Consider the following 15,988-nt stretch of genomic DNA (forward strand, 5'->3'; position numbering starts at 1 on the left):
CCTTTTTCATAAACAGTAAAATGTATTGGAAATATAGATATTACATGACTTATTTTTATTGCAATTAATTGCTCCATAATTCCTTTTCTTTTAGACAAAGAACAAGCAGTAACTCCAGATATAACAAGGAGTGAATTTTTCAAAAAGAAATATTAAGAATCTAAACTAAAGCAAATAGCTTCAATAAAGACACACCAACAGAGGTGGAAAAAAACCTTGGAATAAATCAATAGGAAGGAAGCAATACACAGTTTAACTACTTGTACTTCTCTAAAAAGATATATTTACCCTGAGATTTACTATGTCAAAATACTCAATTTTAAGCAGCTTGTTTTAAGAACAATTTAAAATGATTTAGATTTTAACATGAGAAATATATTATAATAAAAGAAAGAAGTAGCCTATAGCCAAGGAAAATCTGTCCAACTTGTACTAATTATTTTAAGCAATCTAAAAGAATATAGATGGATTAAGCAATTAAAAATATAAGCATATGGTCAAGGATGATTGAACTGTTTAAAAACTAATAGTAGGAGAAAAGATAACTGAAACAGCTTTTTAACTGTAGAAAGAAACTCAACTCAGCATTTTAAAAATTTCTGTTTTGACTACATTTTTACAGATTTCTTGTTACAAGGCAATGCAAAGGCAAAATGAATGCTATAAGCTCAAAATTTTAACTGAATGAGAAATTTTTAGAATGAAGTTTATATAGAACACTGAAACAGTGACAAAGTTAGTTTATTTAAATACCACTAAAAAAAGGAGGGTGAGAGGTTGCTTATCTTTTTAATACTTGCACCACTAGAGATTTGCCTATTTTATCATAAAATATGATTTAAATTATATTTTTAATTTTAAAAAATTCAGAACTCTCCCCCCCCCAATCCTCTATTTATTTGGAATTTTTTTTTAAATGAGTGAATTCCGGAAAATTTTTGCAATTTCTTTTAAAAATTATTACTTGCATTTCGAAAATTCAAGCATTAAATTCTTAAGAATTAATACTTTTACTAAAGTTATTAATACTTTTATTAAAGTATTAATATTACGAATTAAATTTTAAGACAATTCTTCAGTAAATAACTTTTATTTAAAAATTGTCACTTATAAAATTTATAACCATACCACTTTTTAGATAAAAGTTAATAAGTTATACAAAGTTAACCTTGTTGAAGGCATCTTATCCTTTAAAAATTACTGAATATAAAATGCATGTAAAAAATGCCAAAGAAGTTCAATAAAAATTAATTTGAATTTTAAATTTATAATTTTATAGACAGTTTAGATAACATTAAAAACAGGTGAAATATTAGATGAAAGATTTCATTTTCTTCCTTGAATTTTCATAACAAATGTCAATGTGTAAAAAAGTTAAATGAAAATTTTAAGTGAGTAATATTAAGAGGATAAAGAATAAATATGACTTAACTGTTTTTAGTGAAATTTACATATCATAAAATTAATTATATGATGAAAAATTATAAGACTAATTTTTAATTGTACAAAATAAACACATTTTTAAAATATTAGTTTTATACATTTCAACACTTAAGAAATTGACAAAAATATTATAACTTGATTTAATTAATAACTTTATTACAGTTTAATGATAGAATATCTTTAGTTTTAAAGATAATATAAATTATTATTTAATACATTTTAATCTATGTGAAACTAAGACTCTTCTTTATAACAAGAGGAAGGGGGACATTTCACCTTAATATGATTGAATTTCATTTGAAAATTTTTAATACTAATGATAACAAATGAAATATTGATCTATTTTTCAAAACCTGGAATTATGCCAAGCAGAATCTATTTACATTCAGCTTGAACTTATTAGTAACTTGTAATAACAGAAATATAAAAAGGTATTTCAGAATAAAAACCAGTCTCTTAGTTTGATAAAGTCTTTAAAACTAGCCAAAAGTGAAAACTGGAACTTAGTATGTGAAAAGATGTTATAAAAGTTGAAGGATGTGGATATGTAAATTTTTTTATGCAAGTAATGTGCAAGTTTTATGCAAGAATATGTAAATTTTTTTTATATGTAATTTTTTTCTAGCTTTTAAAATATTAAAATAAAAATCAAATATTTAAAACAAATCATATATGTAAATACATTATTATTATTATATGATTAAATGCATAAAAATTCGATTTTTTTCAGCTTAAATAGTACATTTAATTTTAATGACCCTAAACATTTTTAATTACTATTAGCTCAATAAGAAGTTATATGAATACAACTACTGTAAAACTGATTATATCTCGTAAAAAACTGAAGTGATTTATTATTTTACTGCACATATTTATTCTAAGAAAAATGTTTGATCTAATTGCATAGTAATAAATGTACATGATTTTCATAATTCTATCTTTGTCTGAAATTTATGACAGAAATAGATTTTTTTAAGAACCAAAGGAATTTTTTTTAATTGGATTTCTTTTTAATCAAAAGTAATTGAATTACTTTAACTGATAGAATTAATTAATTTTTTTTCTAATAAACTGAGCTAAACACTATTTAATGCAATTTCTCTTAATAACTGAAGACATCCCATTTAGATGGGAAAAGGAAAAAAAATTTAATATCTGTATGCAGATTTTGAATAGAAAAGTTTAGAAACATGTTGGAACAGATCTGAATAAAGAAAAAAGTACAATATAAATCAGTGAATGTAATAAGTCCATTTAATAAGAAATCCAAATTTATCTTATATAAAGTTTCATTACAATTCAGATATTTAAAGATTATTGATAAATAATCCCATTTTGTATTTGCATATGCATGCATCCATTTTTAAAATGATTCATGGACACATCAAAATAGAAATAATATATGCAACATGTCACAATCTATCACACATTAAAAGAATATTCATTTATATAAAACACCCATAAATGCAAATTGATTAATTTTGCATGTTGCTTAAGCAAATTCACTGATCTTTCTGCCCACTCTTTATATTAATTATCAACATGTTAAGGAAACTTTTTTTAAAGAATACTTACTTCGAACTGGTGGAGGTTCATCAATTTCATCTTCATCACTATTCGGTTCATCTTCTTCGCATGTCACGGATGTCAGAGGTACAGATTGCTGATTATTTGGGCGACCTTCGTCCCGTAGCTTTGTAAAATAACTAACTGCATAGTCCACTAGATCAGCCGGTTTTTCGAGTAATACATTTACGGTAAAATCTAATAGCAGGCTAGTCAGTTCTCGTGGTACTTCGAGGCGTGGACGATTCATAGCCATTTATGAATTATTTTGTTCTAATTATAATATATATTTAGACAGATATACACGACACACCAAACCACAATCGCTCGTAAGAAATTTCCACCTAATTTCGCATACCGAGATAGCCTCTCGACCTCCCTTTCGCACAGTACGTCCACACGGAGCAGAAGAAATGTCCCGGTCTGCTCAGTCAGAGGACTGGTGGAATTCTGAGCGAGTGAGGTTTAACCTTCACTTACCGCCATCTGGCTGCAACTGCAAGTATTAATTCCGAACAAAACTAAAAGCAGACGGCTATATATTAGCCCTAAAAAGGTTTCGGTTTCATTCATTTAAAAATTTTCAACTCTTTATTTTAACACATATTGGTTGATTAATATTAATGTGATTTTTTGCAACAAAATAGAATCAAATAACGATTTTCTCAATCATTTATCAGATTTTGACAAATGTCGCACTAGAGCCATTTAATGAACAATCGGCGAACACTGGATGATTTCTGCTAGAAAAGAAGTAATTTCTGCTAATTATAAATCTAAATAGAAAAACATATTCGAATTAATGAAATAAAGAAAGTAAATTATTTTCAGAAAAGACAAATATGAAGCGTTTTGAGAAAAAAATTAATATTAATTGGCAAAGTGGTCACTAAGGGTTTTGAGTGAGGATAATTTATATATTTTGTCGAAGGAAAGTTGTCCTTAGTTCCAAAAACATTCTTCAAATTCTCTGTTCCCTCTTTCTTGTACTTTAAACACTTTTCCTTGCAGATAGCTATCAGGAAAAATCGTGTGTAAAAGTTATAAAGGGTAAATTAGATTTAATAGTTTTTTCATGTTCTCAGCTGCTCACTTCTTAAGAATTTCTTTTCAGTTGATGATATCTGTCAAACGTTTTAAGGTAAAAAAGTAGTAAATTTTAAAACAACACCTTGTAATTAAATTCATGCATACCATGCCAATTTTTTTTAATAGTTTTTATTCCGGAGTTATTTTATAATTAACAGTTTACCTCCGTTGCACAGTACAGAGTACTTATAAATTAATAAGGCAATATTCATTTAAATTAGTTTAATTGCTATCAAAATGCTGAATAAACTTTGAATGTTGTGCAATTTTTCAGGATTCTCTTATGAATGAATTCGACTTGAAATAAAGTTGATACATAATGATATGGAGGAGATAATTTAATAGCAGCGAAAATATGAGTTTTATACATAAGTGTATACTATATTCAAACACTACAAATTACAAATGTTACTTTTGAGTAAAAACCAATAATGGGAGAAAATTCCCTCTAATTGGAACACACTATATATGTGATAATTTTAGGGGAACAAGTTTAGCAAAGAAATCAGAAAATCGGGGGGAAGGGAGATTAATCAGAAAAAAAAAATTCATTTTCACCAGAATGATCTAATTAGAATGCTTAACAAATAACATGGATTTCAAGCATCACTCCGAGCTTATAAATCATTGCGAACTACAAATATGGTATTGAAGAAATAATATTATTGTGTGAGAGTGTGATAAAATAACTGGTAAACAATTTGCATAGCATTCAATGATACAATCAGAATAACAAAATACAATAGCATCTTTCATCATTCATTGCATTTTGGTTGCCCTCACAAAAAATTGTAGCATCATCTAACATATGGTGTCGATTTCATATTATCTTGCTTAAATAAGACGTTTAACCATGCAAAATCATAGAAACAGCAAAAATGATTTCTGTGCATTTTACGATGTTCTATATTGCATCAATTCAACATTCAAGCAGACACAGAAACATTTCAACCAAAATGATAACTAAACGTGGTAAACGTTGTTAATGCGAAGAACTAAAATCTGTTAGATAATAATAATAATAATAATTATAAGGATAACTATTTGAGGTGTTTTCGGAGAAATTTAATTTACAACTCGAACTTATTCAATAAAATCAAGTATCGTTTAAATTTTAAAATATTAATAAACAGCATTTCAACTTAATGGAAATTTTACATTATATGAACTTATAATTTTAATAAGATATATTGCTTATCATTTAAAATCTGTTCGATCAGATGATTAAATAATATTTAGATTTTGTTAAAAAAACTATCATTTTTTTAAAAACTTGTTTTGAAACATTATTTCTAAATTTTAAATCGGGTTTTATTTACGAATCCTCATGGTTTTAATGATGAATATTTTTAAATATATATTACCTAATTTTGTAATAAATGACTATAATAAGTCATTTAATACTAATCAAATCACCATAGTAAGTCATTTGATTTACTTTGGTCATATACTTAAATATATTCAAATTAAAATTGCATTTTTTAAAATTTCAAAAAAATTATTATTAGATATTTTTTTTATCCTTTCTTGTTTCCAAAAGCGCTTGTAGTTCGGTTTTTTTTTTTTTTTTTTTTTTGTCTTTCAGTTAGCTGACAGATTTGCATATCAACAGCTCTAGTAAACTCTGTATTTAAATATTTAGAATGTGGCAATATTTAAAATATTTTTTATAATTTTATTTTAAAATCTAAATTAAATTTAAAAACTTTGATTTCATTTTTTTGAATGTGAGCTATAGAAACCAATTTTCTCGAAGATATTCTCAAATTTTTGGCTATTTCAGTTTGTCATAATATGTATTATTTAAAAACTACTTGCATAGAGATTAAATGGAAAAATACATTGAGTTTTTGAAGTTTGGAATGAGAGAGAGAATTTCATATTGTATAGAGCTTAATCTGACCATGCATAGCGACCTCTGTACCAGCTCTTTTGAATTGCTTAGAGGACTTACAGGCACTTTTTAAGTTTACCACATTATAAAATGCTGTTCGTTTGACACTGTAACGTGAAGATGATGTTTGAATTTATTTGACAATTACATTGTATAGCAATTTGAGTTTTCAATTAATGCTAACTGCCGCTAAAAGGGTCTACTTTTTATGTCCTTTTAAAGCTCATCTTTTTCGTATCCCTTTTATTCTTTCAATTACTCTTATCACACCTAAATCTACTTAATGAAGTTCACTAAATAAATTTTCCATTCTTCTTTTTGCCTTATTCAATTTACTTGAACTTTTATTTTGTCACCAAAACTTTTTGGTCCTTTATACATCCCCTTATTTATTTATTAATTTTGCACCTTCACTGCTTTTCAGATTTGAGGCATTCTAAGAAAATTTGAGTCAATTTTTGGGCATGAGACTAATGATGAAGATGCAGCGGCGTAGCGAGAGTAAGTGGCACCTGGGGGGCATTGATTTTTTCACCCTCAAATAGTTATCAGTGACCAGCAAAAATAAATGGCGTCCGGAGAATTATATTTTTCCGCTGCCTTGTCCTATTTAGCTTTAAAAAATGATAGAGGCACTACTGTATATTTGGGACTGCTACTCGGTTTTGCTGTATTAGGTACAAGTAGTTACTGATACTCGACTGTACTCGAAACAACCAGTTACCTATTATTTCTTCGTCGGAATGAAATCGGTTAATCATTGGGTATAATTCTAGCATTTGCAGCGGGTGCTAGAAGCATATCCACCTAGCTATGGTATGATTCATATTAGTATCAGTTATCACAACGGGTAGCTGATACGGATATGAATATGATTCCAAAATGAGATTTCACTTCTTCGGAAGATGTGCTAATGATAATGTGCCAGTAGCTTTGATTCTTACTGTGACTGATGGATGCGTAAAAAAAGGAAAGGGAAGGTTTTGCCGATATTGAAAATATAAGAGAAGACGGCGGTTTTTCAATTGTATATGCACCGTTTTATGAGGTAAAGGACAGTTATGACTGGGGCTGAAGTTTGAAAAAACAACAATCATGCTCATAGCGTCGCCGAAGCCAGACAGCGAACTAAGCTATATCGACCTAACAATTTGCTTCAGTTTGTAACCTGATTAAAAACGGATGAAGTCGAGGAAATTATAAAACGGTAATGCCGAGTCCAAAAACTGATGCTAAGTACTTTTATTCAGCATCGCCTTTGTGTATCTGACATCTGGCACAAAATATCAGGTTGATACAAAATCACCCAACTTTACACTACTTATTTTGGTGTTGTCCCGTGAAACATGCGCCTGGGCAACTATACTCTCCTTGTTATTGTTGTTACTAAGCCACTTTAAAGCGATATATTTCTTGATCGAAAATTACTTTATAGAATTTATATTTCTCCCTTCCTACATATGATATATATCAGTGAATAGTTATAAAAATTAAATATTATTAAATTTTATTTTTCTAAGGAAACCATCCACATTTTTAAAGTTTTAAATAAAAGATGAATATAAAGGGATATGCCATACCATATGTTCAGTGAATATCATCAAAAAAATGTACATGGTAACTATATAAAATTGACACATTTAAAAAAAGATACTTAAATGTTAAATGAAAGTAAAATGATATAATAAGTTCTAAATGAAGCTGTGGAAGATACACTTTTAGATATTTTATCAAAAGTTAAAAAAGTAAAATGTTAATCTTTGAATATCCGCTAATGTAATTCTTAGACCTAATAATATTCAAAAAATATTCTGTAACATTTAGATAGAGAAATGAATTTTCAAAGTCAAAAGTAATATTATTGTAAACTGATTCCACAATAAGACAAATATTTTGAAGAGTTCCGATTTATTTTCAATCATTTCTTGCAGCTTAAGTAATTTTCAGATCGATAATTGTAAAATCATCTTAATCTTCCTTCGTTGTATAATCAGCCCTCTCAGTTTCCTCTTGAACTTTATTAATTTCTTTTTTAATCACTCACACTTATAAATTGTTAATGATCAATAATGTATTTATTAAATAATATTATTTTGTTTATTCTTCAATTTTAAAAAGGACCTTTCTCTGCCATTACAAATTTGATTATTTGAATACATTTTAATAAAAAAAAAAACTTAATTATCTAACGTTCAGGCTGAATTTTATTTCATAAAACCGCAATTTCTTTATAGAATAAATCAAAAAAGTTCTCTTGGATGAGATATGAGTTGTTTTGATATGCTTTAATATTCATTGTCATCTTGAAATAGAAGACTTAGAGTTATTTATTGAAAATAGTTTGAAAACGTTTTACAATCAGTAGGCAATTCAAATGTTTTCATTTTAGTTTAAAAAGTATTCAGAACTGATTCATGACCTTTGACATTTTCATTTCCAAAAATTTGAACTGATAATTCCATTTTAACCGTAACATATGAAATGATCATTGAATCAATTTTATGCAAAATTCAAGATATCAATTTTTTTCTTAAATCTAATATTCTCTAGATATTTTTTAGATTTAGAAATCAATTAAATAATTTACTTTCAAGAGATCATGAGTGAACTAATCTTTAATATATGCCCGATCATGTAACTTCACAGCGGCCCCCATTCGAAGTATACAAATTGCAACCATAAAACATATTACTAAACAATACGTAAAGCATACGAAAGGTACTGTTAAATTAGTTTAATAATCCGCCATAAGAGAACAGAACTAAACACACACATATAATCCATTAATTAGGTTATTTATCAAGTTTCTGTAGGAAAACAGGATAATTGTTTTTGATAATCCTTGCAATTATAACAACAACATTTTATTATTAGGTCCCCAAAGCGCGTTAACATTTCTTACCAAAAGATATTTGTTAAGCAGTAAATTAATCATATTTAAAGAATCAATATATTAATCATTTCATTTTTAGATAAATTGCGCAAGAGCATGTGTTTCCCATTTAAATACAATTAGCCAGTATTTATGCAAATAGATATTTGATATTTGTTCTAAGAATTCAAATAGTCTTTGTGCCATTTGTTCTGAATTATTCAGTGTATTTAAGAAATATTTGCTATTTACTTTACCAGTTTTCCTTTAGAAAAGTTCCGGTTGCACAACCCTATATAGAGTCAATCCATTGTATTCAAAAAAGGATTTGAGGTCAAATTATGAAACCCATTGTCACCGTCAAGGGGTAAAAACAAGAGTAGTTTTTCTATTTGAGTTATAATGGTGGGAAACTTATCAGAAGGAAGTGTAAAACTCCTCGCCACACCCTTAGGTTGACATTTAAACTGTTTGATACCCCACAGACCATCAAAATTAGACAATTGGATAGAAATAAATCTCTAATCAATAGTTTCGCATGGCAAATACAAATCTTTTGATACTACAAGTTTTATCTTCATCTTTAAAAGTCTTGTGCATCAACTTTATTTAATAATATGTAGATTACATGTTCTTTTAAAGAGGATAATTTAGAATGAATATGTGAACTCCAAATTAATTGTTCTAGTTAAATATATTATATGCGATTTTTTAAAAACAAATTTCAGTGGAAGGCATGCAAATTTAAGCAAATCAGTTAAGGAAGGCAGGAATAAATATAAAAAAATAATTTCAAAATGTCATTTTAAAAATAAATTGTGCACTGAAGTCATTTAATTATTTAATGAAAAATCCCTTTTCTAAAAACTTTAGCTTTTCATGTCAAAATTTTGCTTGTAGATAACTTCCTTAATCAAATCTTAAATTATTCAAAATTACAAATCAATACAAGTATCAGTGTCGTAAATATTATTCATTGATTAGTATAGGATTTAAAAATACATAAATTAGAATATTTATTTAAGCAAATGCAATGTTTTTCTTTCTTAGAAGTGTAACGTCAAACTCTTTTGAAATAGTTGCACTAGTATGTTGAAATGTATATAGTTTAATATATCTTTCACAAAGCAAACTACCTTTTCGTTCAATTATGCCAGTTTTTCTTGTCTTTAAACATGCATTATATTCATGCCCAATTGAATGATATTTATTCCTAGACTGTTATTAAAAAATCTTTGAAGTTCTAAATTCTTCACATTGATACAATTTAGAAAAGTTAATTAAATTAATTACAGCATTTTTTTTGCAAGAAATTTTTATGTTGTTCTTCAAACTGTGCCTCATGTTTCAAAACAAAATAAATCTTAATTTTGACAATTTGTCACAAATCTGCAATTTTGTTTATTATTACATTGTACTATTTTTATTGTACAATGTGTATACTCTAATCGTTTTTCAATAGCTAATTTCTAAACTAATTTATTTTCACTGGTACTTGATTCACTTGATTGAAATAATCTAAAATACAATTCTTTGCATCGTTTTCCGAATTGAAACTATAAGTCTATTGCTAAAGATCGAGAAATTAACTACTGGGACGTGATTAAAGTAGACCAAGAAATTTTCGAATATTTTTATTTTGAAAAAGAAATCATGAACTACGTTTATTTCATCCCGCAGTATTTTTCGACTTATAAAAAGTCACTGGTCACTATCCAAAAATTGTATTTTGATCTTGAGGAAACGGAATATTTGCGAGAAAGATAGCAACTAGAAAATAAATATAATTTAATTTGTTGTTCCATAATAAAGGCTCATAAGTATTCCATCTTCTATTTTTGACATTTATAAAACTTGCGTTATATCGTCAATGATTTTGATTTCTTGTTTATTTATTATTCCATTTATTTACTGCAAGCATAGCGCCCTCAGGTCACATATGCGTAAACATATCCTTCTATTTAAATTTTAATGCACATTTTGGTTTAATTTTTCCAGTAAAAGCTTCTCCACGTTTTAAGACTAATAAACTCTGTCAACCCAAATTGATCTTTCATTTAATTAGCGAAGGAAAGTACAGAGCAGTAGAAGTTCGCATTTTTAAGCAAAGACGGATTTTGTTTTTTTAAGGAGCTGCATATCTGATGTCACTACTTCTTGACGTCATCCACTCTTAATTGATTCTCCTCCGTGATAACAACCTTTGTGGTAATTATTAATATCTTTGCCTTTAGGAAAATTTACCTGAATAAGTTTCCCAGAATAGATTGCTTACAAAGGATATTTTTAAGAGCTAAGTACTAATCCTTTAAAGATAATTTTTGCAATCAATACGGATGCTTTAATCGAAAGAAAGCAATAATCTTTTTAATAGATTGGAGCTAAACATTAAAGCGGATGCTTGTATCAAATCAATAATTAACTCTTTGATGTTTATATAAATTGTGGAACAAAAATTTGTCCGTTAATTATCGCTTGCCATAAATCTCACAAAAGCAATCTTATTAACACTTTAATTGGCAAATGGTGAAAAGCTGCAATAAACAATTTTTTAGGTCCTCGTATTAAATAAATAGGATATGTATAATATATTTAAATGGTTTTAGAAAGTTATTTAAATTAATTTTAAGTTAATTAACTCTTAGAAATTTCTTTCGTTCGTTATCTATTAATGTATTTACGAAGCTTGTATTTGGAATTATAGACCTCCCATAACAGCCAATGAAAACGTAGGTTACTTCTGAGCAACCATACCGAATAAAGGGTTAAAAGGCATTACGACCTGCTTAGGAAATGTTTTTTGTATTCAAATTTAGTGCTTATTATTTTGAATATGCTAATGTTTATCTTTATAATTTCCCAATTCTTTAACTTTTATTTTAGCTTTCGAATATTGCAATTGTATTTAAAACTTCTAGCAAAATTTTAACTTATTTGATTCAGATTTGGATAGTTAAGTTTTATTCTGAACTTTGGATAAAAGACAGAAAAAAAAAATGATTTCCCAGATTTCGAAAAAAAAAAAAAAAAAAAAAAAGTACGTTCAAGCTTGGAATATGAAGGATATCGGTTTTTCTGTAATAAGATACTAGTCCTGGAAAATATAAATATGCCATATCAAATTTTATACTTAGGAAATATTTTTTTACGAGAGGGAAAAAGCGGTGAGCAGTCAATATTATCGAGAAAAAAAAAAAGAGTACAAGCAGTTTCCTAGCTTTTTGTCGATAAACTCAGATGGTTGTTAGTAGACAACGAGATAAACAAATAGAACATTGGTTGCGAACGATGCTTAAATGGAGCGGAGAAAACAGCGAAAAAAAATGTAATCTAAAAATTCAAATTCAGAAAAAATTTTAACATTGCTTTATAAATCATTAAGAACTTTAGAAAATCGTTTAAAGTAATTTCTGTCTGGCTGGAAGGATTAGAAACAAACGCAGTTTAATCAAAAACTGCTTGCGTCAGTATGTATACTTTTGTTCAGGTGCAGATTTGATCAGTTGAAAATTTACCAGGAATTGATCGATTTTTGGCGAAAAATGCTTAAATTTTTTAAAAATAAATTTTAACTGTATATATATATTGTCTGTAAAATTTGATTATTTCTGAAATTTGCAGTTTTTGTTTTTGGTATTGCGCACGTATATCGTTTGCAACAGTCAACTTTTGTTCTTTTTGGATATTAACTGATATTCCTTAAAGTTAATCGCCAGGTAATTAAAAAAGTGTAACATGTGATTGAGCTATAGTGCGACAAAGATGTGAGAGAAGGGGATACAAAGACGATTTGGAATCGCATAACATTGCGGGGGTGGAAATATTTTCATTAAGCAGTGGAGGTCGGAGTTTGGAAACTCGACTGCATGTATGCTGTCTAAAACTATTTCGCTAACATTATCAAAAACCTTATAAGATGGTGTTTCATGCTTTCTCGTCTGGGTAATTATCTTTGTATAAAGTCTTACAGAAACTTTTCGAAGAAGTTGCTATTCAGATTAGTCCCGCTCAAAGCTGTTCCCGCATGAAGGAGTTTTAGCTCATTTCTTCATCAAAATTTGGCAATTTTTAAACGTTATATTACAGCAGTGGATTAAGCGTAGAGGCCCGGTTCATTGACCTGTTAGTACATATAGCCTATTATGCCTTGCCTTCTTGGCTCAAAATAAAACAAAAGTATGAGACTTCCGTTGAAGTTCTTATCTCTTGCATCGCTGAAACGGTTACAAGGTACGGCAGGAATCTTTCGAAATGATACAGATTCCACGCAAAGTTAATTCCAAGCCCTTCTAAGCGTTTCTGAGGGAGATTGTCAAAACCTTCTCACGCATTTATGCCTTTTTTTTCTCTATGACGATTAAAATACGTTACACGTTGCTGTTCTTTTTCTTGTCTTCTGATTACATCTTTTTTTTGGGGGGGGGGTCTTAATTCGTTGCGATGATATATCCGAACCTGCAGTGCCGTGCAATTCTAAACCATCATGTGCCCCCACACCAACCCTCCTGCAAGTTTGTAATACTAGTGTTGAAATGCCCTTTATATAGTAATTTATATCTGATATAGCGGTTATATACGTGGCTTTAAAGAACGCTGACATAAAGGGTGTTTAATAATCGTTGCCACTTTTCAAAATATGTAAAAAAATATATAGAACAGAAATTAAATGTCTATACTAGCTTATAAATCTACAAAATTTAATAGATTTCTTTATAATACCCCTTTTTTGCTTCTAATATAAATCTAAACAATTTCTTACCATATATTGGCAAACATTTGAAGAATTGCATTATTCAACATAATAATATGCTGCTAATGGATTTTAAGAATAACTAATAAACATTTAGAAAACGTATTAGTCATAGTGAAATGCATTTGGTCTTTGTTCGTTTTTTAAAACAATTTTGCAATACGCCCATTAATACACAAACATCTTGCATTGTTTTATGTTATTAAACAAGAAAGTGTTTTGTACTTTCGAAGGTCATTGAAAAATGTGTTTAGAGAAAGTGATCGAAAAATGACACGAAAAACAAACACAGAATAATTAAATTGCATATTGAGAACATGATACAGCACTGCAAAGGAAAAATAATTGCAAATGTACTGTCTAAAGAGAGTACGGAATCTTAATATAAAGGCAAAATAAAATAAAATAAAGATATTTTGAAACTTGAGTCTGGAATCAAAATAAAATTTTGACTTTAAATTCTCAGGAATTATATCTGAAAAATTTTGACTTTGAATTATAATCGCATTCCTCACCTCTTGCTTTTACTTGCTCGACAATAAAGACCTTGAATCTTATTACATTTCAGATTTCAATATTTTAGCCTTGGACTTATTATTAAAGCCTCTTTTTATTTTGGTTACAACGCTGATTATTTTATATCTGTTTAAAGAGTTTGTATAATCCTAAATGGGTTTTCCTGATAAAAAAAAAAAAAAATTCTAATCACAGAAAATATACTCGGAGAACGAGAGAAGAGTATTCTAACCCCCCATTTCCAAAAAAATATGGTTGTAAACATAAGTTGTGTAAATATTTCCTTTTCCTAATTATTCCTTTATTTTATGAAACCAATAATTTATTTTCATTTACTGAGTCAAAAAACTATATCTTTCAAAAATAGTTAAATCTCTTACAAATCAGAAGTATTTGATACTTTCTTTACTATATTGAGTTGCTTGTACTATGAATGATTGATAACGCAGGTTTAAAAAAAATATTTTTTGAAAATTATTTTTATTTTGATAATTGATTTTTATAATTTCATTGCTGATTTTAAAATTTAGAATTATCTCCCCCCCCCCCAAATACTCAACATTATTTTTACAATGTGATTTCATATTTTGAGGGGAAAAATTCAAAATATTTTGATATTTTTAACTTCTATTGCATCTTTTTACACAAAATATTCTTTTCATTTATTTCGTGATCTAAAGGATAAACGAGTTTCTTTAAAGGGGTGCAAACCCTTACAGTTGTTTACTTTTTTTTTTCTCCCGATATATTATTTTCTACTTATCTTTCAGTGCACTTGACGGAAATCGATTATTTTCAACAATCGGCAGCAGTCTCCTATCATATTAATATTTCGATTTCATTGATGTCTCCTTTACATTGCTTTTTTGTTTTGTTGAAGTTTAATCTTGCTTCACGCTGACTTCTCTTAAAGTTTCGGAAATAATAGAAATGCTAATGAAGGAAACGAATTCTTAAGCTCTTACACCTTATATCTCAACATTTTCTAACATCTCTTCTTTAACAGATCTCTATTATAGATCTCTTTGGTTTCAGATTTAAATACTAGATTCGAATTTAAAGATATTTACTAACTGTTTGAAAGATTTGTAGGCTTTTCTCTGTTTCCATCGTGAGCTAAACTTTCCAATTGTCTTCAGTTTTTTTAATATTAAATCCTACAAATATTCCTTCCAAATATTGTTTCGGATTTAACCCCAGACTTTCATAAAGGCATTTGGAATATTATCTTTCTTTGATGAAGTCTTAAACAGTATTTTGTATGGCCTAAATTTTTATCCAGTGATGAAAATAAAACCTTTTTTAGATTGAACAGCCTTTATTTTCGAATATTTTTGAATTCAGGTTCCATTGTCTCCTTTATTATTCTTTCTTTCTTTATATAATGTTTTTTTTCTATCACTTATGATAAAGAAAATCGTGAGTTTCCTGTAATCACTCTGTGGAAACAACGTAGATGTTATTTTCAAAACTCCGAAAACTAGACATTTGAATTCTAAATGTAAAATTTCATTAGTTAACAAGATTTTTGTAGCAATTATTTAAACAAATTAAGAAACAATTAAAATTAAATTAAATAATTAAGAAAGACATTCGCGGAAGGAGGAATTGGGGGGGGGTATGACAGAGGAAAGGAACAACGTAGTTTTAACTCGTTTTCTCTGACTTTACTGCTGTGTTTAGCGATATATTATAAATTTAGAAAAAAAATTCTAATGGCGGATAGAATTTATATAGAGCAAATTATTATTTGTAATCTATTATTATTTTTCAAGTATTCAGCATCCAAAAAGCTGTAAAAAATGTTGCTTTTAATTTTATTTTTCATCGCAGGTCAATGTAATTTTTTACACAACTT

General features: G+C 28.0%; 1 protein-coding gene across 1 annotated transcript in view; it reads right to left on the reverse strand.

Annotated features, from left to right (window-relative positions):
* Positions 1-3,440, reverse strand: part of LOC129958266 (cAMP-dependent protein kinase type II regulatory subunit-like) — a 43,247-nt gene extending 39,807 nt beyond the window's left edge. Inside the window, exon 1 of the mRNA XM_056070596.1 lies at positions 3,019-3,440. Within this exon, the coding sequence (XP_055926571.1) occupies positions 3,019-3,265 (247 nt within the window). The 5' untranslated portion in view covers positions 3,266-3,440. The remainder of the gene's footprint in view (positions 1-3,018) is intronic.
* Between the last annotated feature and the right edge of the window lie 12,548 nt (positions 3,441-15,988).

This window comes from Argiope bruennichi, chromosome X1 (assembly GCF_947563725.1).
Source record: "Argiope bruennichi chromosome X1, qqArgBrue1.1, whole genome shotgun sequence".
Taxonomy (NCBI): Eukaryota; Metazoa; Arthropoda; class Arachnida; order Araneae; family Araneidae; genus Argiope; species Argiope bruennichi.